The sequence below is a fragment of the Idiotropiscis lumnitzeri genome, chromosome 17, assembly GCF_059441095.1.
Source record: "Idiotropiscis lumnitzeri isolate Australia: NSW breed Sydney's pygmy pipehorse chromosome 17, RoL_Ilum_1.0, whole genome shotgun sequence".
Taxonomy (NCBI): Eukaryota; Metazoa; Chordata; class Actinopteri; order Syngnathiformes; family Syngnathidae; genus Idiotropiscis; species Idiotropiscis lumnitzeri.
In genome coordinates this window covers 11367556-11393055 of record NC_142407.1, presented here as the reverse complement: position 1 = coordinate 11393055, position 25500 = coordinate 11367556, and the positions used below count along the sequence as shown (strand labels likewise).

At 46.3% G+C, this 25500-nt stretch overlaps 1 protein-coding gene across 1 annotated transcript; it reads right to left on the bottom strand.

The window, feature by feature from the left end:
• Positions 1-715: 715 nt before the first annotated feature.
• On the bottom strand, positions 716-25417 carry fam222ba (family with sequence similarity 222 member Ba). Its single transcript, XM_088279690.1, has 3 exons — positions 25254-25417; positions 7340-7467; positions 716-2504 (listed from the first exon to the last, which is right to left on the bottom strand). The coding sequence occupies exons 2-3, from the start codon at positions 7419-7421 to the stop codon at positions 817-819; spliced, it is 1770 nt and encodes a 589-aa protein (XP_088135816.1). The 5' UTR covers positions 7422-7467; positions 25254-25417; the 3' UTR covers positions 716-816.
• Positions 25418-25500: the final 83 nt, after the last annotated feature.

Here is a 25500-nt window from a genome sequence, read left to right as displayed (position 1 = left end):
GACCTTTCTGCTCGAAACTTTTCACCACCTCGCAACCGAAGCCTTCCGCAAGATTTTTTTTTTTTTTTTTTTTTTAAACACCTGAATTCATTGCAGCATTTGAAGCAGGACAGAGTACATCGCCGTAGCAACACGTACGCTCCCTGCCTGGGTCCTTGCTATGTACAAACAACCTGATTGCGTTGGTCTGTACGTGACAGCAAGGAATCAAGTTTCAATAGTCCTATTACACAAATAAATAATTACATCTGAAAATAGTAAAAGCTCTGCGTACATACACACGATTATGCTGTTTCAAACAAGATTACTACACACAAAAAGTCTTTCCTTGTCGAGTTGACGAGTCAGAGCCAGAAGTTCCTCGTGGCACATCCAACAATAGATATTGCCCCTTTCTTTTTTTTTTTTTTTTCGGCGAGGAATTGACTTCTTGGCGCTTGAGAAACCCTTACAAACGTGTGAAGTGGAAATAACACAGGATCTGTCGAGACCCAGGCACACACATGTACGGTGGAGCAAAAAAGCAGGAATGACACACAGTAGAAGCGTGAACACACTTGGGAACATGATTCCTAAATGTTCCAGGTAGAAGCATTCACAAACCCAAAAAGAAAGGGGGGGGGGTAAAAAAAACAAAAACAATTGATCACTTGCAAGATTTATCAAAGAAAGAAAAAAAAAACTACTGTTCTTCATGAATTAAATATAATCATTTAATTCAGCAGTTTTGTCAAGTTATCATGTGTTTTCTTAAGACTAAACAAAAGGGGGAATGGGGGGGGGGTGTCTGATAACTTGCGGGGACAAGGCCATAGCTTATCTGTACCCTGGATGCTGGATGAGAGAGCTTCTACCATCCCCGACCTCCGGCCCCACCCTGCTCACAGGGGGCCTGTGCATCTTGCCCATTAACCCGAGATTCTGATCGCGGAAGTAGGGCGTCTGGAAGTCCCCACCCATGTAATCTGTGCTTTGCATCAGATTAGAGTGGGCAGAGGAGGTGGAGGAGCTCACCGGTAGCCTGTAATGGGGAGCCCCGGGGGGCCCACATTCGAGTGCGGTGCAGCCCCCCGGGCCCGCCCCGTGGAATGGCATGGCTACGTCCTGAGACCCGGAGCTGTCACTGTTGGGTGTGGGAAGGATGCTGCTGTTCCAAATGTGGGACTGGAAGTAGTGACCGTTTGGGTAGTGGGTCATGGGGCCCGTCATGCCGTTGTTGTTGTTGACGGGCGGAGAGGGGGTGGGCCTCTCCATGGGGGGTTTCAGCATGTACGGCTGCCCAACGCACACGTCTGCAGGGTAGGCCAGTCCCTTAAAGTGGAAGGTGGCTTCCCTGGTAGGCTGCTTGCAACCGTTGGGAAGATGCGGGACGTGGGGCAACGGATGCGGATTCCAAGAGCGCATCTTCTGTTGTTGTGTGTTGGGTGGCAACTGCTGATTGGGTTTTGGGTGCAGATGCTGCTGAGGGTGCTGTTGCTGCTTGAGATCTGTGTGGTTGGAAGGCAAGTGGTTCATGGTCACGCTGGGTAAAGGGTGGGTGCTTGCTTTCTCTTGAGGGCCGAGGATGCAGTTGTGCGGGGGGAAGCCGCCGCCGCCAGCGGGGTTGTTGTGCATGGACACCCTGGAGCAAGCGCTGATAAGCAGATTGCGACTGATGGGGCTGGGGTTGGCGATCTGGCCTTCGCACATGGAGGCCGATCCGGCACCTTGGGCCCGAGCTTGGCAGAACTGGTTGATCTGGTGCACAATGGTGCTCAGGTCTGGCTGGTGGCCCTGGTGCAGCCCCATGGCCATCGGGAGTGGAATGGTTGAGGTAGAGACGGTCACATTAGGTGGTGCGTCGCCATCGGGCAGCTTTCTGCTCCCCTGCAGGCCAGGCGGCTGCTGCTGCTGCTGCTGCTGCTGCTGCTGGAGATGCTGCGGCTGAAGGAGGACGGCAGAGGGGACCTGCAGGTGGCCGAGGGCTGGGTGATGAGAGACAGTCTGCAGTCTAGGTGGGCCCTGAGAATGCTGGGCCACGGGGAGAGCGTGTCTAAGGCTCTGCTGCTGAGCCAGTGGCATCTGTAGAGTCTGAGGTGCGTCCTGGGGTTGCAGGGCTAAGCTCTGCTGAGGTTGGGGAAGGTTGGGCAGAGTCGGGTGGCGGTGGTTTAAAGTGCTGGTCGAAGTCACTTGGTAAGGGCCCCTCAGGTGGTTCATGATGACTTCGGGGTGCAAGCGAGCCCGGCCGCCGGTGAAATCTTTGAGGATGCCCTTGACGGTGGGCACCTTGACGATGGCGAGGAGGCCAGTCTTGGCGCTGGCCTGAGAGGAAGGGTAAGGACTGTAGCGCTGGCCCGATGTGTCCAGCCCGTTGACGGTACGCCGGACGTGATTCCGCTGCGGGACCTTGACACTGTTGGGGAAGATTTTGATGGTGAGGGGGTTGTTGGCAACTTTCTTAGCATAGGCATCCAATTCTGCAGGGGTTGGGAAAGGAGTGGATCTCATCCTTTGTGTGGTGTCCCCTATAATGGGGGGGAGGGGGGGGGGTAAAAAAAACAAAAAAAAAACAATCATTGACTGGAAAAGTAATTAAGTAGAATTCTTTGATGTAAAGTTCGATCCGACACAATCCCCGTTCCAAATATTTCAGTTTACATGAGAACCGTCCTGGTAGTTTTTGTGTCATCCGTACCCGAGCGACAAACACACAAAGCAACAGACACGGGTGAAAAAGAACCTCTTTGGGGCTGAGGTAAAAAGTGGCAATGACGCTCCCCCGTGGCTGCGTCGGGGAGAAGGTAAACAACGAGGCGAGCGCGACATGACAGCAGACGAGTAATCAGACACAGGCTCTGATCTGCGGGGAGATTTTGTTGGCTCCAGCTAGCAGACATTTGTTACACGTGCTAAGAATCCGAGCTAAATTTAACCTCTCAAAGTGACGGTGTGAACATGATGGTGTTTGTACGTGACTGCGTGTGATGGGGATTCACTTACAAACTCATTTCAAATGGATGAAAAAAAAAAAAATGTAGCGGTTGACTAACACGTTGGTGGCCTGAGCATTCTGTTTTTAATGTCAAAGTTGAAGAACCAAAACTGCAAAAGCAAGATGGCTGGACTGCATGTTGCTAAATCATTCGATTTCTACATTCATTTGCGGCGTGGCTCACTGTTCGGGATTAATGTCGGAAGAGATCACGACACGTAAACTAGATATCTTCAATCGGAATGGCAGAAAAAAAAATATCAAATAAAACTTGCCACGTCACCCTGGCTAAGCGTGTCATTCTGGAATGATGCCAGGCAACATCATCCTGGCACACTCAGCAGCGGAAAATGACGCCAAGGATTAAGAGCAGCATTTAACCGTTCTCAACTCCACCACGGCAAATTGAGCTGAACTGACTTTTGATGTTTATTACTACTAGACTGGCCTATTCCGTTCATGTAAAGTAAATCGCGATGGCAGTTTGCACCAAGTTGATGGAGCAGCAATGTGAAATGCCTGAGTCGCTGGCAGCAACCGCCGCTTTCATATGGTCTTGGCGGTTCCGCTCAGTCTCACAGTGAGCTGAGTAGGCTTGAGGGATGAGGCACGGGGGCTGAACTCGGAGCTCGGAACCGTCTGCACCGACCAACTGTGCCGACTGGCTAATTAATTCCCCTTTTATTTGGGAGTGGCAAAACAATGGGCAGCAATGTGCAAGTGCTGCACGGGAGGGAGGGGGCGGGGCGGTGGGGGCGGGCTTCTGTGACTTAAGTGTCCGGCCTGCTAATGGCAGCCTCGTTAATGCCGGGGTGTGGGCCAAGGCGCTACGGCCGCCGCCGGCCATCACATAGGCCCGAATGCGTGTCGCTGAATAAATGCCAGCGTCAGCAAACGCAGACAGAAGCACACGCGAGTACACACAAGGCGAGGATGGTCTTCACCTGTCAACCGCCGCGAATGATAAACGACCTTTGTGACATCAAAGCTGACTTGCAGGAAGACTAAATGCGATTCGCATTATTCACGGTGTCGACATGCAGAACATAGCGGACTTGGCAAGAAAATCCAACTTGGACAAGTGAATAAGTGAAAAAGAAAAGCGCATGAATGCTTACAATCTTGTTGATATTTTTGTTGCTTAAAAAAAAAAGGAAGCTGCTTTTTTTTCTTGTTAGTTCGTATTCCTTTTGGTATCTGACATAGAAAACGTGTCGGAAAAGTTATAGCAGTGGTCTCACAAGATATATTTTCTCTTCAAAGTAATCACCCCTAAGTAGATAAGTGTGAGCTTAGCTCTTTGCAGCCATTCGACTTTTCTTTTTTTTTTTAAAACATAAAAATTCTGTGCCAGGTCATCAAGCAAATAGCCGAGTGAGTGATGATGACGTTAAATATTTAAGAAAAATACTTTTAGGCTAAACATTTAAAAACAAAGAAAAGGAAAACAGTAAATAAAGCTGTATTTAATGAGTGCGGCTTTTATTATTTATTTTTTACTTTTTACTTGTTTTGTTTTTAAATTACAAAAGCCGTGCAATGCAGCCAATCCATTAAAAATGCTCAAGGGATTACGCATGGGAAAGGTGGTTTTAGCAATTAGTTTCGCAGAAATGTTAAAAAACAAAAAAAAAAAAAGAAACCCAAAGAAAACTTCTATAAAATGAAAAAAAAAAAAATCTTTTGTATACCAACTAGAAAGTCCAAGCTGTATTGTAGACACGTGCGCTCCCAAGTATTGCTCATTAGCATTTCAACCTTCACCTCAAACCTAGATTAATTGAAGGGCTAAAAGTATCAAGGGAGGGTTAATGAGGATATGAGTGAAGTTTGTTGGCGGCCGCTGGTAGCGACAGGCGCATCGTCTAAGATCTCCAACTAAGCACCTTCTCCAACGGAGAAGCAGGGGAAAAGGGCCCGCTTTGGCCATGTGTTAATTACACCGCTGTTGGCACACAAGTGCACAGTCAGCACGCTCTAATTAGAGCTTCTTGTATTCAAACTACTGTTTTTATTGAACATGGTTTAAGCGACGGGGTGGCGGGGGCGCTCACGCTGCTGTAAATTGCAAATTTCCACTCAGGAGCAGGAAATTGAGTGTGTTGAATTAGACGGTTGCATTCAGTTCCACGCGTGGGGCCGCCTCCTTCAAAAAGCAGCTGAGCACAGCATGTCATGCCGACAGGGCTGGAGAGTAACACGTTTGAAAAAGGAAAATAGCATAAGGAGCAGGCGAAAGATGAGCGCTTTTGATCTCTGTGAGACGCATAAAAAGAAAATCAAAATCTGCCCAGAGGTCCCGCCGAGCTCCGTGTTTGTTCTGCTCGGAAGAATGGAAGAGCAAGGGCCATTTCCTGGTATTTGAGACATCCTGCCTGCAGGATGAGCCCTTTGCTTAGCGACCCCGTGGTATCTTTGTGCACCTGATATACTCTTCGGACAGCCTTTGCCTTTCACAGCCATCATCTGCGAACAGGCAATCCCCGGTGATAAATAGAGCAGCTGCTCTGGCCTTGCCTGTGACAGCAACCTGCTAGCTCGTAACTTTTAAACGACTTCTCTTATGCACAGGCTCGGCCGCGGAAGAACGCGGAGAGTCCAGGTCTCTGCGGGAAATATAGCGGAAGGATCGTGCTCAAACGGCAACAAAAACAGGAGCTCATTTACTGGATTTCAAGCGACGACTAACACAGTGTGGTCGAGCGAGTCTCGTTTATCCAGACGGTCGAGGCCAGGAATGTCAAAGCCCTCTTACATTTTCCAGCACAGAGAACACGGACGGGAAGCTGATTAGTCTGCAGTGATCGTATCGGGACATTGGCAGTGTTGTGGTTCAGATGGCAGATCATTTCCCATCCATATCATAACTGCAACGTGATTGACTGGCTGGTCTTAAGAGACCATGAACAGAATAACTAAGTGGATATGGAAAATAGACGGACTCCTCGAAGCACAAAGAATTGGATGAAAAATGATTTGGTGTAACAAACTGCTAATGATGCTTTTAAAAGCAGAACAAGTGACAATATTAAAACGATGATGATGGGAGGGGAAAGAAATGGCTTGAAATGACACATCTAAGACCAAAAGGGATTATAGAGTTGGACAGGAACATAAACGGAACTTCAATTTTGCCCCGTGAGTTGGGATGTGTCTTGGAGTAGAGAAAGAGTCGTGCTGATGGCGGCACCATGTCACAAGCCTGCCTGAGTGAGGCAACAGACGCTGGCACTTAGCAGACTCCCTCATGCTTGCTGATCTCCCAGGGGGTTGGCTGATTACTGGGATTCTGAAATTACAGTCTTGATGAGCTGGAGCTTTTTGCAACGAAAAAAAAAAAAAAAAAAAAAAGCACCATAGAAATGGGTCACGCTGAGTTTTTACTAAAGGGGGGAAAAAAAAAAAAAAAAGGAAGAGAGGTACTTTTTAGGATTGAATGGAGCACGGTGTGAGCTGTAATCCGTATCTGACAAGTGACTGATTAATGTGGGTGATTTGAAAAGCATAGCGCGCTACTACAGTCCCTTTATGATTGGGGTTAAGCAAGCTGAGGTCATTTCCGTGAAAGCACGGGTGTTATTTTGACGAAATGCATTCGGGTCTTTGAGGAGTGACACGAACAAATCAGGTTTGTCCTTTAGCTGTATATCATGGGAATGGAATTATCGCCCTGAACTCATTTACTGCCATTGACGGCTAAAGACGTCAAAGATCCTTTCCTTTTTTTTTTTTTTTTTTACTCGGCGTGTAGTGAATGAGTTAATTGACGCCACATATCAAATTACTGTCAAAACATGTATAAAATGGAAGCTGTCATTTTTCTGCAAGTACTCATTGCTGTTCATTTTGAATGCAGTCCAGTATCTGTTTAATATCGAAAAACGACTGTTTGGTGTGCTTGTGAGCATCATCTCCCCCAAACCAGATGCTTGTCGTCATATCAAGACTGACGAGGGCAGCCAAGCTGCCGGATAATACAAAGAAGAAAAAAAAAAAAAAAGAATCTTATGAGAAGAAATAAAAAAGCAATACCAATTCTTATAAGGTAATAACATTGTAATAACAACCTCTTCTCCTTGTCATTTTAATTTTCGGGAGTGACTTGGTCGACGCGTTTTACAAAAACTCAACACATCCAGTTGCTCTGCGTCAAATGCAGCCATCGTCAATCACAGACTCGGCGGATCAGCCCAACTCATGTTGACCAAACAAGGATTTGCAATCCTCGAATCTCATGGTGATTTTTTTTTTACCCCCGCCACAGCTCGAAACATGAAGTTGGCTGCGGATGGCATGGGTACATGCAGGCATCATTGGAACAGATTGGTTAGCGGCGTGGGATGGTGCTGGAAGTTGATCACTACTTACATTTCTGAAGTCCAGTGTTCATCTGCGAGTGGGGGAGAAGCTGGAGGGGGAGGTCACCTGGCCCTGGCAGACAGGCCAGCATTTCACACAGACACTAATGCAACATGGGGCACGCACGTCTCCTCACACTGTGGAAAGGAAGCAAAAAAAAAAAAAGGGGGGGGGGGGGTTAGTTAGGTTGCTTAGCAATACAGAAGCAGTGCTGATTAAAAGAACTTATCCCCGCAGGCAGACACCTTAGGAAGTCTGTTGAATTACACACTGATTCGCACCTGGAGCGCCAGGTAAGGTGACATTTGATGCTGTTAACAACTTGAATTAAACATCAAACCTCTGAAGTAAAATGAGCCTGAGGGGAAGCAGGTTAAAAATGGAGTCCCTCCAACCTCTTGGTGGGCTTGCCGGACCTTGAAACCTGCACTTTACCGCTTCGTTCCCGCAAGCCCACAACAGAGCAAATTGACGAGTCTTGTACATTTTAGGAGGACACACTCAAGAGGCCTGGTGCTGACAAGCTCATCTCATGTCTATGCGGCGGTCTTACCGAGCCGGGGAGCTGGACCAGGATGGAGTGAAAAAGAACGGAATAAATGAGGCTACAGCTTCAATAAATGCCTGCCACTCTGTGCAATAACGCTGATGTAATAGAGGGGGAGAAAACGTTAGCCATGCTCCACTTGGCTTACTGCTGGATTCCAAACAACACAGATGCTTGCTTAATCAGCACTAAAGAACAGTCAGGGAGCAAATTAAGTCTAAAGAGTCGGTGCCCTCTCTGCTTTTATCGCATGGCATCAGTGGAGTGTGACAAGTGTGTGCAGACAAACAGAGTCTATGAGGGAGGCAATTACCCACAAAACAACCTTGGCATGCCTGCGATGGCTTAAAGGTGTCGCCCCCCCCCCCCCCGCAGGGAAACGAGACGAGTATAGGGAAGGGTGACAAAGTGAGACAGAGAGGTGGAAAGCTAGGAAGGGCAGGTGGCAGGTTCGGGGGGGGGGGTCTGAACTTGCTTTAAAAAGCTGGAGCTCAAAAAGGTCAGGACGACAGCTCATTTAAATCCTCCTGGCGAGAGGAGAAAAAACAAGCCTTAATGAAGCTGCCACTTCTACACGGATACCCGAGAGTGTTGCATATTGGGGTGCTGCAGGGGCAAAGTGGAAATATGGGAGGCTATGGGGGCAAAGGGAAAAGAAAAAAAAAAAGGCTAGTTTGTTGGGTCTAAAGCGGCGGTCTTGCGATTTGGTTTGATGCTGCACGCACCCTTCTGCTTGCTGATCCTTCCACTCCTCCCTTCCCTGGCTCTCTGATTTACAGCCTGGACCACCATATGGCAGCAATCCCTGCTCTCGATTCACTGTGTCACCATGCATTAACTTTAATTGGTCTGATATGTTATTCTTTTTTTCCCCCCCTCAGCCTTGGAATGAGTTGAGGTACACAGCGCCTTGATGTCAGTAGGCAGGATTTCCAGCTTTCATTTATCAGGGTGCCAAGATTTCACATAAAGATAACGGCAATCTCTCTGGCAACAAGCAGCGCCCAGGTTGGAGGAAAACCACATATCAAATACAGCGCCGCCTTTGCTCAGGCTTTCAAAAAAAAACAAACTAAAAAACTAAAACGGTGACAAACGCGTTTGATTGATGCCTCGGGAAATAAAACGCCAGCGTCAGCGAGGACTGCGTCTGCTAAAAGGACACGCAGACACCAAGCGGCTACAGGCGAGAAACAGCCACCAGGCCATCAGTCCACCCCCTTCCCGTCTCCCCCACAGCGGCCCTTGAATGTCAGAAAACGCTGCAGTGGGGAGTGCGGCGGCAAAGGTCAGCCTATGGTAATGCCCCAGCTGACACTCCGCCTTACAGCGCCGAGCAAGGAAGGAGAGAAAAGAAAAGCCGGCCGTCAGTATCAGCACCACTGCCACGGCAACTTGTACATTTCTGTGTGGATCTACTTCATGGCACGAATCCACCAAGACACCCCCCCCCATCAGCTTGCCTGGGTCCTCGGGTTTGGAACAGCTTTCATTTCACTGCCGCTTGTCAAGGGTAAGCTGGTGTTACAAAGATAGCATGAATTCTTATCAGGTGGAACAGAGCAAAGAAAAGGGACAAGGATGGAGGACATGCGGCATTTTGGTCTCGCTTCCGTGTTGCACATCAGCGTCAACGAGAAATTGATCCAGTTTTCCATTCCTTCGGGAAATCTGTTTATCGTGTGGAATGGACTGCTGAAAAGGACATCAGTTAGCCCTACTCCGCCTTTGAGGTATCGCATAACAGCCTTGATACCCCCCCAACCAAAAGGAGTACAGTAAGGATTTATTATTTAGTCGTCACAGCTCCAAAATGTCAAACGGAGTGTCGTGTAGAGGTGAATTGGACAGCTTGGTGGAAAGTGACCCTTGATGGCCTTTGCAAGACGAATTCTCAACTTTATTCAGAGAGCACTTTATGGCTGCAGCTGAAACAAAGTGCTGTACATAAATAAAGAAGATTCACGAAAAAGCACACACACACACACGCACAAATAAAGAAATTAGAGTGCTGTTCCTAATACGATGACGCATACGACCCAGATAGCGCCTGAGCTGTCTCCGGCACCGCTCTGCAGGTGGCAGTCAGCATTTGACGGACTCCTTCATGTTCTGGATTGCCCTCTGACCACCAGGCAGGGGGCTCTGTCTGGGCTGAAGCCTCCAGCCATCATCCCCTCCAGACAACGAGGGGGTGGCTTAGTAGCCTTTGTGATGCAGGGACACAGCTCGCTCTGGCCTGGATGGAAACTGATTTTCATCAGTGGAGGACGGCTTCCTCGCCAACAGAGCAGGCCTACGGTGCAGGCAGCGCTTCGGTGGAGTTTCGCCAGGCATCTCGCACTATCAGCGCCGCGCAGGCAGTCGACACGGGGTTCTCTGAGTATTGTGTGTGTGCGTATGAGAGAGAGAGAGAGAGAGAGACAATTCGCCATCGGCTACTTCCAAAAACACAAACATTGAGTGAATAACCGAGGCATGCATTTCCAATAACGCCCCAAAAAAAACAAAGCACGGCTGGAACAAGGCGATGTCGTGCGTTGTGTCAAATTGTTCCCATAAAAGCTGACCTACATTTTGCCTTATTTTACCAACATAAAGAACAAAGTAGAAGTTTATAAAGAGAAAGAACAGCTGATGCGGGGGAAATATTTGAGGGAACCGACTTTGATAATCTTACGGAGCAAAACACACCCATGAAATCCACCAGCATTTCTAAAGAATGAAAAGTAGGCATGCGGCTATATAAATAGAGAAAAACAACAAAAAGATGAGAACTTCAATATTTACAGCTTTCTACGCCAATTAAAAGCAAAAGCAATTAGGAGAAGCAAGTCGCCATGTTGTTGGGTGTTTGCGCTAACTACTGCTGCTGCAGAAGAGGAGAGTGGTGGTGAAAGCAGGCTGATGTTATTTTAATTGCATGTTTACCCCCAGGTTATAGGTCTGAAATAAAAAAAAAATAAAAAAAAGCTCAACTTCAATGCAACTACAGTGTGTTGATTCTCGCAGGGCAAAGAGAGAAATTACGGTACTTTCCTTGCCAGCCGGCTGTGTGAATTCACAAGTATAGAAAGAAAGCGAGCTGGAAGACGAGGTTTGTTTTTTCTCCCCTTCTTTATGAAGCTCAAGCTTTCAGCCAAAAGAAAGGGAAAAGAGCTCCCGCTCTTGAATATGTTAACAAGAAATGAAAATATTACCATGACCTTTGTCAGGATTTTTGCAAACAACGGTGTTGGAGAAGAATTTAGAGTAGAAGGCCACAATGGTGTGACATTACTGCAAAATTCTGAATCAGGAAAACAAAAAAAAAACATTTGGATGACTCACGCACTTTCAGACTCATACTGGACGATGGTTTTAATCCTGAAACTGGAAACCTAAAAAGTACTAAATAACCATAACACACAGTAGAGCCAACAGGTGACAACCAATACACCTGAATTGAAAGCCTATGAAATTAAATTGAGGCGTTCGGTCCAACATATTGACGAAGACAACAACTGTGGTGCTCCTTCAGTAAGTAACGAGCTGATAGTTGCGGTGGCTAAAAGGAACGGATTAGGAAGCGAGTGCGGCCGCGAAGGGCTCGGCCCAGCTTTTCTATCAAGGCCAGGGCCATTTTCGGACCATTAACCGACCCCCTCGATGGCAACATGAGGTGAGCCAGAGGGGGCTCTCCGCTACGTAGGCACAGCCTCACGAGCAGCCACTTAAGCCCCGTTGGCTTCCGAAAGTGTTCTAAAAATGTACAAGGAGGAGGAAAAATGTGCTCAGCCGTGCGTGGTCTGGCCAAGGTCAGGTGGACAGATTCAAATTGTGGGCAAGGTTCCATGCTTGGTGTCCAAACTATTAAAAAAAATAAAAATAAATTAATTAACCCATTCACTGCCGTTGACGGATATAGAAGTCCAAAAAAGTACATTTATTTTACCTGGGCTTTAAAAAAAAATAAATTTCATATATATATATATATATTTATTTATTAGGTAACGAGATCGGTGAGTACTCAAAAATGAATATTCGTACTGGTATCGTTCTGGTACTTGTTACTGGTATCTCTGATCCCTACTTAGGAGAGAGCTGACTAAACAGTACAGGCATCACACTGAGGGTCATTTTACAACTGACTGAACAGACATTCCATCTGTAGCCTGGAAGCACAAACATCTGAAAGGGGGGTGTTTCGTTTGTATGTAAACAAGGAAATAGTTATCTGCGAAAACACGTGCACATGCTTATGCCTGTGAAGTGTCTCACGTTGACGTGTGAGTACGACACAACCCAAATCAACTTCACTCCCAAAAGTATACATTTAAGGCAACGCTATCGTGAGCGACGGGAGATGCATTACAGAGTATTTAAGGGCAAGCCCACGCAAAACGAACATGCGTGAGACTGCAGAGATCGTGTGGTTAGTTTGGTTAAGTGCGAGTGCGACCAGTTGAACCCTTGCATGCGCCGAATTTCCACTTGTACAGGATTGAACACGTGATATTCAAAACTCGACGACTCATCTGATCGTGTCAGAAGGAGACGGGCAGAACACTGATCAGAATGCAGGGAGATTTTTTTTTTCTTCCACTTTTTGGTAACCAGCAGATTGCTTTGGACAAAGCTGACACCTGTCAGTACTTGGCTGTATACATTCGGGAGATTTTATGGAGTGTTGTATGGAATTGTTAACAGATTTGAGTAAAATGTTCATGCACTTAAAAAGCGAGGCTCAAAAGACATTATCACAGTTCAAACATGAACAATATTTTATCAGACATCTAAGAAAGGCAGCAAATAGTCAGCATGCTAGGATGCTAAAACGAAGACATCTTAAAAGTCAACTGAAAAATCTCAGTGTTTACACTATTTTATGTTCCAATTTGAAGCTATTATTCACATTGTTTTGACATTCTTAACCTATTCATTCTGTAAACAGTAAATGAATAAATTTCATCTTCAAAGTTAGCATCAGGTATGCCAGAGTCACACCAGACAATGAGCCGAGTCACATGGTGTCAGATGCCAGACTGCGTGCGTTTGGTAAGGGCATGCTCAGAACAACGTCAACAAACAGATGTTACGCTACCGTGTGGATCTAAACATGTGTGCAGGAGTCTGCGTGATATAATCACGGCACTTCAGATGGATCTTTCATCAACTTGTTTACAACTTGAATTTACTGTGGAGAATTGCACATTCGCAGTGGAGGCAGATGGAAATCATCCAAGAAAAAAAAATCAGTCATGTATATATAATCAAAATATGTAGCGTGTATATACTTTATGAAAACGTATTGGGACGCGGCCTTTAGGAAGTGAAAATGGGAGAAAATATGGCATCAATTCCCCCTTTGCTGCAGATTCAACAATTCTGAGAAGACATTCTCCACAATTCTGTAAATTTTGTCCCACATTCATTGAAAATAAATTTACTGAAGTTAAACAGTAAAACGATATCAAGTAGTTGTTCCACCTTTAATGCCTAAAATGCGCCAACCCAAAATGGTCCCAAACTTCACAACCGGTTCAAATGGGTCAACGAGCTCGCTCCCTTGTTTATGGGAATAACATGCTGACAGCTAAAGAGCGGTAAAGAAAAAAAAATCCAGGTGGCAGACTAAAGCAAAATTAGGATGGAGAGGTTTTCATATGTCAGCAGGTGCATCCATTTTGTGTTCCTCCTCATAAATGTTTCGCCTCACTCCAAGCGCTTACGAGAAATTGGACACCCCAGAGACAAATTGAGCCTGCGATTAAAGGGAGAAACAGGAAATCTTTGTTAAGTGCGGTTGATTGGGATTAGAGGCTATGCTCACACATCACAGGGGTGCGTGTGTGTGTGTGTATTTTGCTTGGTACAGATCCAAAAGCAGAACTGACACCACCATTGCCTCCAGTCCCATTTCCCCTCCATCCAGGTGTTCCCACGGCTTATGTCTCAGCTTTGAGTGCTCCATAAACAAAACTGGATCAATGCAGCTGTTCTCACAAGTCGCTCTCCCACACAGACACAAACGCCCCACAGACCACCTCTATTTCTAGATCTTTCCAACTGACGCGCGCACTTATTTAACAGGGACAAATGTTCTAAGCAGTCTGAAGTCCAACACTGATCGGTTTGTGAACACAGCTGGGCTGATTATAGGTCGGGCCTTACGAGCAACTCTGCGAGGCACAAATGGACAAGCGCTGACTATTACAAATAAATGCAAAAAAATTTTTTAAAAAACACTTGCAGTGTAAAACAGGTTGGCAGAGGGACACTTATTAGGCCTGCCATGAAGTGCAAGCGTTCTACTTTTTTAAGTTTCGTTGTCCTCCAACAGCTCAATTGGATTTTCAAATCCAGTTCAGCATGAGTTCAATAGTTGCTGATCCGCCTCCTTGCTGGGCCTACGTAAGGTCGGCAAGGTCAGCCGCCTCCGTGGCAGATCTGACATTCAGTCTAGCCTCCAGCCTGACCAAACCAGTTTCTCCATGCAAAGAATAAAAGCGATCCTTTCCATGCGCCTGTACGCGAGAAGTGTTCCCTCTGCCCGTGGCGAATCACAGGACATTTGTGGTTCTCTCCTCCATCTCCCGTTTGTTTGCGGGCGCCTCTCGGCCATCGGCTCTGCCGGGTCGTGGGCATGGGGAAACGGTGAGCCAACCAGTGACGCTGTGGAAAGGCAGGGCAAACACAGGCCAAGCATGGCAAACATCTCACTTGTGTGTCTGCATGGGAACATCTGGTCCTCTAAGGATCCTCAGTCTGCTCAACTATGAGCCCACTCAAGTGGTCAGTTGTGTACTAGCGTTGTCATGGCAACACAATTACGATTTATTCGCAAGCACTGGTTTGATAGTCAAACAGAAATCACTGGAGGTGAGAATTTTTTTTCACAACAACAATTGACAATGAATCGAACCTTATTTTAGTTTTGGGATCAGGTCAAGCTCACAGGGCTTCAACCAAGATCAACAAACTCCCACGGAAACAGCACTACTGTTTGTCGGGGGCTGAATAGAGGATTACTCCATAATCAAAGCCTTCTCCCCCCACGAGAGGTAAACAGTCATATGAGTAACAAGAGTTCACTCATCTGATAAAAACACAGTTACATACGCCACTCTCCTACTTTCGGGCATGCCACCGATCTCCAGCGGCCGTCCGGTGACTCAAGACTGATGAGGCGTGCTCAAAGGTCTATGCCATTGAACAGAGCATTAATGCACCCAGCAGCAAATTTCTGCCATCGACCCCCCCACCCCCCGTTCCCTGCAATAAGGACAGCATCATCAATCAGGCCCAGATAGCCGACACCAGACGTGTGTTGATAAAGTAGGAGACTTTGGAGCTAATGACAAATGGATCTCGTCGATGCGGTCAGATTCACGTGCCTTCTTAACATGGAAAAAAAAAAAGAAAAAGAAAAGAAAAAAAAAAAAAAAGGCTACGTCAAGAAAGAGTGCTTGTTGTGTTTGAAGTCGGGCTGAGAGATAACTCGGGGAAAGGCCGGCCGTTCCTGACCCTCCCCGAAGTTTTCTGTTCTCACACCAATGCTTTGGGGGTGACCTTTCGGGAGGACCACTAGTCCTGCTAATTGGGGTCTCTTCAGAGCACAGTGGTCTACGCTCCAAACAAGAATGGAATTGAGAGGTGGGAGACACGATTGGCTGGTGCAGGAAACTCAGCAAAAAAAAAAAAAAAAAAATCTCAAAAATAACCGGAGTAAAACACCATTCAGCTGATCTAACTAACAAAATTTTTAAAAAAAGGTTGATAATAAATTTTACACTCATTTGATTTTTTTATTTTTTTTTTTTATTAACAGTGGGTTCGTGGGCACGAACATGCAATTGAGCGCCCGCTACTTGGGATCATCGCAAACACGGCAGATCACATCTGTTATGGTGAGCTCACCCCGGACTGAGTTGGATCGCAGGAGTTGCGTACACGCCGAACATAATTTGACTTTATTTGCGAGCATACGGTGTCGCTATGACAACAGTGAATCTTTAATACCTCACAATCTATGAATTCTGCCGCCGATTAAGTCATATCGAAGGCCATTTCCTCAAAAGTATGTGTGGGTGGCTCTTAAAAGGAGACGTTTTGGGCGTGCATGCAGCACAGCAGAGTACTTTGCAACTCTTCAGCGGCCGTACGGCTGCTGAGCCACTCTTCTCTTACGCCTTCTTTCGCTCCCTTAAATGCGTGTCTCTGAGTCTCTTTTGCTTTTTTTGCTCTATATATCCTCTGACAGAAAAACAATCAGAAAGTTTCGGGTGCACACACACATTTGCCTCGGCTTTTTGGGTGAGCAGGTGGTGTGAATGGTTCAATTTGCGCCTGGTGTGAACACACCGCAAGACGGAACCTGCAATTTAGGGATTTCGGAATGAATCTGTGGGTAAAAACATGGATCACAAGTTTGTGTGATCCACTGATGTCAATCAAGTGGAAGAGAAAACTAAATAGCACTATCTTGATTGTCGCATGATTTAAAAAAAGAGTGAAAAAATTACAGTGCCATTATTACTCTTTTTTTTTTTAAATAAAAAAATGTCCAATTTAAAGACAAGTACTGCCACGGTGACATTCATTCTAATGTCTCCATTTGCAATACGGTTACTTTAAACCTTCTCTTTTGAAACGGCTAAACCACAACCCAAGCATCAGCCTTAATTAAAAAATAAATAAATAAATAAATAGTTCATTCACGAGCGTATCAATTTGAAGCTTCGCAAGATTGTTTGGCAAGAATGTGGCGCTTTCTAAACAAGCGAAGAAAACATAACTGCAGGAGCCGTTTGAGTAAAGCAGGTACATATTATGGAGAAGGAAATGACAGAAGTCACTTATCATCACGTCTTGGTCACTAGCCATCAGTGTGATCAGCGCTTCGTCATAAAAATGGAAGACAAAGTCCAAGATCTCAGCCATACAAGATGAACACAACATACCCCAACGTCTGCATTTAATTTGCTAATCCATCCCTGCGATTGTGCTGGCTAACAAAGGCGGAGAAGAGCGTGGTGGGGCATTCAGGAGCAACGGAGCATGCTGAGGGCTGAGTGTGAGCTTCTCCGTGGAGAGCAGGCTAGGCCAGGCCACAGCCCGTGGCCCTTGGCCCTTGGCCCTAAAAGCCTAGCCGGCCGGCGCTCGGGAAAAAAAAGAGCGCCGATGAGCTCGGGGCAAGCAAGACTAATCTCTTCATGTCCGAAGAATTGCTTAACCATGTTTGACTGATTAACCCAAAAGCCTTTTATTCCAGTTGCAATCTATTTGTTCAAATCGCATCTTCGCAACTCATCACTCGACAAGAGAGCGGCGGCGGAAACAAAAGGACCCCGCATAACAATCTATTTGGAGGATGCGCAAATGTTTTTTTTTTGTTTAAGCATCTAAATGCACACGGCGCCGCTGCTCACATTAAAGGAAAGGTCAGAGCGATGTTGAAGCACTCCGAGCACAAACTGTACCGTCACGCCGGCTTTTACCAGCTTCGTGGGAAAGGGAAATTTAAGGCACTCTCCCCTGCGTGGAAACGAGGTTGCCAGGAAGATTAACCCAGCTTCCTTTTATAGCCTCTGAGAAGAGGTTAAATCACATATTACATTGCCTGAAATGTCTCCGAGTAATTAGATCAAGAATATTACTCTCTCCTCTTCCTCTCGCAGACTGCAGCTGATCAAAGCCTAATGATGGTGTCAGTGCCTTTGGCAGTACTGGCTGAAGAAATCTCCCCATCGGGACGGCAATCTGTCAGAGCCGCGAGCTCTGCTAAACAGCGGCAGGACATGAGTGGAATGGCGCTTGACACAAAGTCGACGAAACGAACCACATCCTTTAACCAATAAGCTTTGCGTCAGCGGTGCGGCGTTCAAATTCACAGGAATGATTAAAGCCTTCTTTGTTATGGCTGCGGCCGGCGTGTTTCTATGTACACAGTCAGCCGATATGTATACAAGGAGAACGACGTCGGTGAGTTGCATCCAATCCGACCAGACCAGATCTGAGCGGCACCTGGTCTAGTGACGGGGTGCGCGCGGGGGCCACCGGCTATTAATTACAGAAAGCCGACACTCAAATCCCTGCAATGAGACCTGGGAAGTGAGCTACTCAGCAAGACGAATGCTTGCCTGTCACACAGCAACATGACCTGCCTCAGGACTCCTTACACATGAATACTTACAAGAATGTCTTTCAAATTGGGCCCCCCGCCCCACTTCCATCCCCATCTCATTCGACGGATGTCGCGCCACTTCGGGGGATGTTTTCTGACTAATGCAAAATGGTTGTGCAGTGGCGTGATAAAAGTTGACATTTTCCCTTTCGAACTCAATGCTTCCTTTGTAAACAACCTGGTGGTTTTGTGTGTTCGCCGGCTGTGAACACATCACACATAATGGTCAATTTTATTATCTGCGCCGAAACTGAAAGGGTGCAAACAAAAGGGGGAAATGGCGGGAGATATGCCAATCATTTGTCGTTGAAAGATGTCAGACAAAAGACGCCCTGCGAACCTGACAGCTTTTCTTTCGGTGGCATGGTCCACGTCAGTCAATTCTGCCACAAAAAAAAAAAAAGGGAGGATCCTGTGAGAGATCTGACCCAAATCTTAACCCGATACAGGTGGCACGTCCTTAACACAGGAAGAATGCATGTCTATCGCAGGGCCGAGAGCAGTTTGACGACTTAATATAACAGGTAAAAAAAAATTTTTTTTTTAAAAAGTCCATAAAGAGAAGACAATCTAAGGCTCATAGCCACGGTAAGTTTAAGACCATCGAGCTGTTAAGAAATACCTCATTTTAGATTTAAAGCGTAGCAGCTTAAAAGGTCAGACAATAAATGACTCAGGTTCACATTTGAAACAGTACATGAAACAAAAACGTTCTGATTTTATGCCGCAACAGAACATCCTGTTAATGGAGCTATCAAGTGTGGTCCTCTCCTTTTAAGACAATAACTCGAGTTGAACTATGAACCGTGATTTAGAGCTAGCACGCCCCCCCCCGCGGAGTGACAACTGCGCCACTGTACATTCCAGGAAACGCCACTTGCCGAGGACATAAACAACATGAGCTCGTTGGAGGGCTGCAGCGATGCTTACGGCCACACTAAGTGCCTTTCAATTCACGGCACTGGTAGTATTTCAGAACGGCAACGAGAAGGCCGGCTCACTAAAATGCTGGAGAGACTGTCTGGAAAATGTAGGCGTCCGAAGCACTGCCTGTCAAGAATAACGAGTCGGCAAAGAAACTACAAAAAGCTTGCTTGTTCCCTCAAAGGGGAAATTAAAATAAACAAACGCATAGCGTAGAGGAACTGTTGAACACTACGTTGGAATTTGGACATCCATCTGGCTAGGTTCACGGCTATCGGAGAGAGAAAAAGAGCTGTGCTTTTGCTTCAAACAACCCAGTGAATGACATGCAAGAGATTAGCCTGCGAAGGTCACAATCTTAGCCTATCCTTTCAGCCGCTTTTCACAACACAACCCCCGGGCCCTTTCCAACAACAGGAAGAATGTCATCTGGTTACTTTTCAAGGCACGCAGATACCATTCACTGTGGCCAACAATGGGTGCAAACAAGGACCAGAGGGTGAGGAGGTTATAAAGCGCCGCATTGGAAGTGCCGCCTGCTCTCCAGCGCACGGCACGCACGCAGAAAAATAAAACACACCCACACGCTCGGGCCTGGGGAAGGGTCACGGCAAAGGGCCAACTGACTCCTCACCTCTGCAGCTCTGTCAAAGGAGCCTCCGCAGCTCCCTGACACGGCTACGGCGCAGCCTCCTCCACCAGTCAGACCTTTTGAGGCTCCCCATGATTACATTCCAAAAGCATCAAGGCAAAACAGAGCAAACTTGCCGCTAGTCCTGTGCGCTGTGGACAGCATTTTAGAACCTGGTGATTTGACATCCGAAAAACAATATAGATACTGAGATTTCTTTTTTTTTTTTTCCTTCAAAAATATTTTCATACTCAAGATGTTTTTAAGGAATGCGAAAAGAATTCAAATAGAAAAAAATAAAGGGCACCAGGTAAAGCCAGGTTCTAGGGCTGAACAATTTATTGTTTTGGGATTGAAATCTCAATCTCATACAATGTGATTTCCAGATTGTCAAAGTTTTTTTTTTTTTTTTTTTTTTTAAAGGCTCTTGTACCCCACGCACACAAAGAAGGTCACGCTAACAGCGTCGTACAGATTTAAAAAATGTCGCCCGTAGTCCCGGAAGTCATTTCTTTCGAGGCTGCTTGAATGCTAGGTGCTAAGCTAGCTTGCGCCGCAGCAGCGCAGACTTTATTTATACTTATTATGTGTATATGGGGGGGGTGTCAAATAAGTCAATACTTCAGGAATACTCTTATCACAAAAAAAGGAAATTATTCATCAAAAAATGACGCAACTCCAGTTCCAACAAAGAAAAATAAAGCCCAATCTTGTGACGAATCCTTTTGCGCTTGTGAGGCCAGTCCCCAAAAGGTATTCCAAACAGAGAAGAAATTCAGTCTCTAATGAAGCGTTTGAAATATTAAAAATAAAGCCCAATTAGCCGACAGCCTTTTTACATCTCCCCCCCCCCCCCTCTTCTAATCCTCGGGAAGCTTTATCTAACGTTTGTGCCAAATATGACACATTGAACTCACTGTGAGTGTGTGTGTGTGTGCCTCCAGGAGCAGCAGCAGCTTTACTGGTGCGTTGTTTGCGATCCCGCAGCCTGGGTCACCCTCAGAGCCTCTGTAGCTCCAGCTAATGATGCCCTGATATGTGCACTCGGCGAGAACATTGGAAAACGGCAGCAACAGACACGATAATGATATTTATTAGCATTGCCTAGGATGTAATATGGGGCTCGCCTTGCCGTCTCTTATTAGAGCTCGGGCGTATTTTGGGGGTGGAGAGGCTCAGTGATCTGATTGAGACGGCCTTATCTTGTGCCATAAACAGAATGCCGCATCTGGCCCGCTCCGCTGCTGCTGATGGAGGCGGATAAACAGCTCTGTTGTCCCCAGTGACTCCGCCGAGGCTGATCACACCGAGATGCCCTCGTGCCTCCCGCTGCCGTGAATGTCACAGCGAGGCGTGCATTCTTCCACGATTGCCCTCGAGATGAAGACACAACAATCGCTAAAAAGCCCTCTTTGGTCTTGGGTGTTTGGTTGCAGCCCTGCCTGGCTCGGGGCTTCAGGTTTGTTCAGCGTGCATTCGGGCAAAGCAAAAGCTTTTTTTTTTCTTTTTGCCCCAATTGGTGTCAGCCTGCCAACATGCAAATCCTCGCAAAACAAAATAAACATGCATTGCAGAGAAAGGCAGGGAGTGTCAAAGCAGGCCTAGCGCCTAAAGTCATTTGGCTAAATACAAAGCAAATGCCATGTGACCCGCAGCCCTGCAGGTCATTTCCTTACTCACACAACTGGGCCATGCTGTCCACAATTCCCCATTTGCAGCGATCATGCACTCCCACTTTTTTTTTTTTACTCCCTGACTTGTTTTTGACCCCTCACACTGTTGTCTCAAAAAAAAAAAAAACACCTAACATCTGCTCCACGTCAAATCCGACACTGCGCAGCAGAGAGGACACACAGGAAAAAGGGAATATGGGGACAACCTGTCTAAATTTTTTTTTTTACCAAGGTGCAGAAAATAAAAATCATCTATATATGCACATGAAAATCCCAGGCAACACCTGCTGGAGATTTAACATCCACTGGCCCCTGCAGGGAAATGAGGTTTGAGGAAAGATCCTGGTTGCATTTCCAATTCAAATTGCACTTTTAATGGGGCTCGTTCCAGAAAATGTGCCAGTTAGGCAGGCTGTTTCAGTCAACAATAATAACGAGTGGGTGGGGGGAAAAAAATGCCGAGCAATTAATCGCTGGGTATTTCATGAGAGCAAGTGACTGCAAGTTCTCCACAATGTTTGTCCCTTGTGATAAGATATTTGCAGCCGTACATCTCAGACAGAAAGTACGGCTTTGATATTATCCTCTTATTGCTGCAGTCTTTATGCTGCGCAGCAGATTGTTCTGCTGACAAGAACAGGACCTTCCGCAACATAAAGCACGTGGGCCTCAATGGGAGCCACTCAAGAACAATTGCTTTTACTCTGCGAGACCAATCGAGGTCGGCTCCTAGTTTAATCCAGTCAATTTAGCATTTGGAAAGCGCCGTCTGGGTTCACATTGTACTCTCCCTCACTGCTGCAAGGAGTCCGCCGCTCAAGTGATCCAAACAAAGAGCTCACCCATACCGAATATTTACCACTGCCAAGGGGGCTGTTCATGAGCATTTTTTTTTAAAGTTTGTAACTCCCCAATACATTACATGACATTGTGATTGCAGTGTTTTTCATTTAAAGGAGAAGTCAAAAATGTGTTCCATGCGCCCCCAAAAGTTTAGACAGTTTTCTGATTAATATTGCGTTTGTGGTGTGTAGAGAAATCCAACTGCTTGTATCCATCTCAGGGGGGCGGCCATTTTGCCTTGTCCTGCCACTTGCTGTTGACTGAAAATGACATCACGGTGCCAAAGGGCTCAGGTAACGACTTATTATTATTTTTCATTTATTTTTCTTCAAGAGTTCCTACAGAAAGTCTAGTATGCTATTTATTTGCTCAAAATTGCATATTTTTAATGAAACCTCCAAAATCGCATTCAAGATGTGCACAAACTCCAAAGTTCAGCTTGCTTTGCTTATCTTAATAACTACAAGGAGGTAAAGGTTCAACATAGATAATTTTGTTTGGATCCGAGCTAAAAAAAAAATATCAGGTGCTGATAAGACTTTGCATGACAGATGTTTTAAACCTTGGCATGCCATTCATTTTTGTTATTATTCCTACTAAGCCTTGTATGCACACACACACACACACACACCGGAGGCCAAAAAACCCACGATGCTGCACTTAAATAAAAAAATAAAAAAAGAAAAGAAAAAAGGCCTCTTCTGTCTCCACTGTAAATCAATACATTCCGACACATTTGTCAGTGGCTGGCAGGAAAGCCGAAAGGCAAACTTGCTTTTCTGCCCACAAGCAAAGACTCTCGCTTGGTGGTGACAGGTCAGAGAAGTCAGCACATGACTCATGAACGAGTGGCATTTCCCTTTGGTGGAGAGCACTCATTTTCTCGCGTGCTGACCAGCGTGACATGAACAAATGAACCAGGTGCTACTGACATTCAGGCTTGTCTGTCAGCTTTACAGCAGATAAGCAAACGCTCGTATCATTTTCAGACAAAAACCCAAGTTGGAAAACGCTCGCTGCCACATGCAGAAAATGACCAAAACTTGGGAGGTGAACTCGTACATCACTTGGCTGCTCAAACATTAGCATTCATGACCAAAAAGCGCATCACGCAAGAGTACACGGCGTCAAAGCGCTAAGTTTGGTGTTTTCTGGAATTTTCTATGGATGTTTTGTGAAGACTATTCACCAGGAGTTGGGTTAAGTAAGCAGACACATTCCTTCTGAAGTGACAGTGAAATCCAATCAGCGGAGCGGACGGCTCACACGAAAGCGCTCGAGCTGCTGACTGGCTAGCGTCCATTGCAAATGATATGCAACATTTCGAAGTTACAAAAGGCGCTCAATGAACCCGTTTGTGCAGCGGCGAACGAATACTTGGTCATGCCGCTCGAGATGAACCTCGTTGGCTGCCGAACTTTCTGGTTTTCATTCAGTTTTGTATTAGGGGTTCACACAAATATTTACGGTACAATAATGATAACTTACGGTGTTTTTTTTTCTCGACGTTCCTGCGCAGAAATTCGGCTTAGGCAAGCTCTGTCGCAAATAGCAAAAATCTGCAAGTATATAAGTCGTTCAAACCACTTCAACATCAAGATGCCACCAGATGGCGCAAACGACGTTGCATAGTTGCTTTGGCCTGAGAACAAAACAGCGATTAGGTGAGCTTTCCAGCAACTATCGGGGGACAGTTTCCAAAAACCACCAGAGAATATGTAAATTTAAAAAATGCTGAGTTGCAAATGTTCACTATACAAGGTTGTTAGCATGACAATATCCCTGCGTATCAACTATAATGGCTTTATTCTGGTAGAGGTGACATTAGAGCACTTTTCAGATGGGAGAGGCCTTACAGTCATTTGTTTCTAAGACCTAATTAATCTTCATTGCGCTGGGAAACATAGCACCCCGTTGCAAAAAGGCTTCCTTCTACTCGATAATTGCACAGAGTCTGGGGGCCTGAGTTTCCCCGACGACACACTTTGAAATTTAATTATCTGCTCTTTGGAAAATGTAAGTGAAGAAAGCTAGGTTGCAAAAGTGCACTTTCGGACAACCAGGGTCAGGCTCCTCATCTCTGGCCACATCTCAGCTTGTCAGACAGCTTATTAAGGCTTTTTTTTTTTTAACATACCACACAAAATACACATTGAGCTCAACACAATACAGTTTGAGTACCTCAGCATTATCCAGCCACTGTCCAGTTTTGGAAATAATGTCGGCCCATGGCATTACAATAAAACGTGACTCAGAGCAGCCCCCCCAAAAAACAACAGGAGCGGCATTAACATTCCGCCGTGCAAAGATCAGACTCAGAGGGGGGCACAAACATCGATAGGATCCCATTAGTTAAGTGCGCCCTTAGGATAGCCGAAATTTGATCAGAGACAGACCTCTTCTGTCCAGACACAAACCATTAGACGCTGTGGTGAAAAAAAAAGAGACTGCTCTCCTCACAAACTACGTCTCCTTCTTCACTCCTCCTCTTCCTCCGAGGTCGATGTGCGGTTCGGTGACGTCAACCTTTTGTTATCACCTTTAACACTTGCCTCTGCAGGTGGATAAAAATGCCTTCTCACTCACCCTGAGCACTCCCATGTGCACCCAAACGAGGAGATAACTTAATTCCGGCTAAATAAAGCCTTGACACGAATTGCACGAGCAACTTAACCACACAAGACGCCTGGGGCGGTTGAGGGGGGGGGGGGGGGCAACTGAATAAATAGGATGAAGATATTTTCGCAAGGAAACGATCGTAAATCCACAACTGTTGTCACAAGAACGAGCCAGGCATCTTAATAGTACTAATCAAGAACCGGTTTCATTCAAGACTCCTTTCGCTTCAAGCATGACTGTATTGCGAGTTGAAATGAAGACTCACAACACATCGTGCAAACCGTCCGCTTGCACGTAAAGACAGTAGAGGCGCTACAAAACCCGCAGGTTGCTCGAGATAAGAGTGCCAGCTGAGTGGCCAGCTCCAGGCTAGCTAACCTCCTAGCACGTCTCAAACGTACACAGTCCCATTGTTGCCCTCTCCTCCTCGCCTTTTCCCAAGAATACGTGCGAGCAAATGTGGCGCAGGTGTCACCGAGAAGGGAGCACGAATGGAGCGCAGCAAAAACAAGACTACTTACTCTCCGGCCACCTCGGCGAAAGGCATCATTTAGTCGGTCGCCATGGTTCAAAACGGACAGATTTACTCCCGTTGCTCTGCGCTGCCGAATCACTGCTGCTGCTGCTGCTGCTGCTGTCTGCGGCAGGCAACTTCCGGCGCATGCGCACTAGATGGATACGTCGACCCAGGAGTTAAAGGTACAGGCGAGTTGTTACGGTATGAACAAGTGCGTAAAGGAGGCGGGGGATGGGGGGTGTCTTACGACG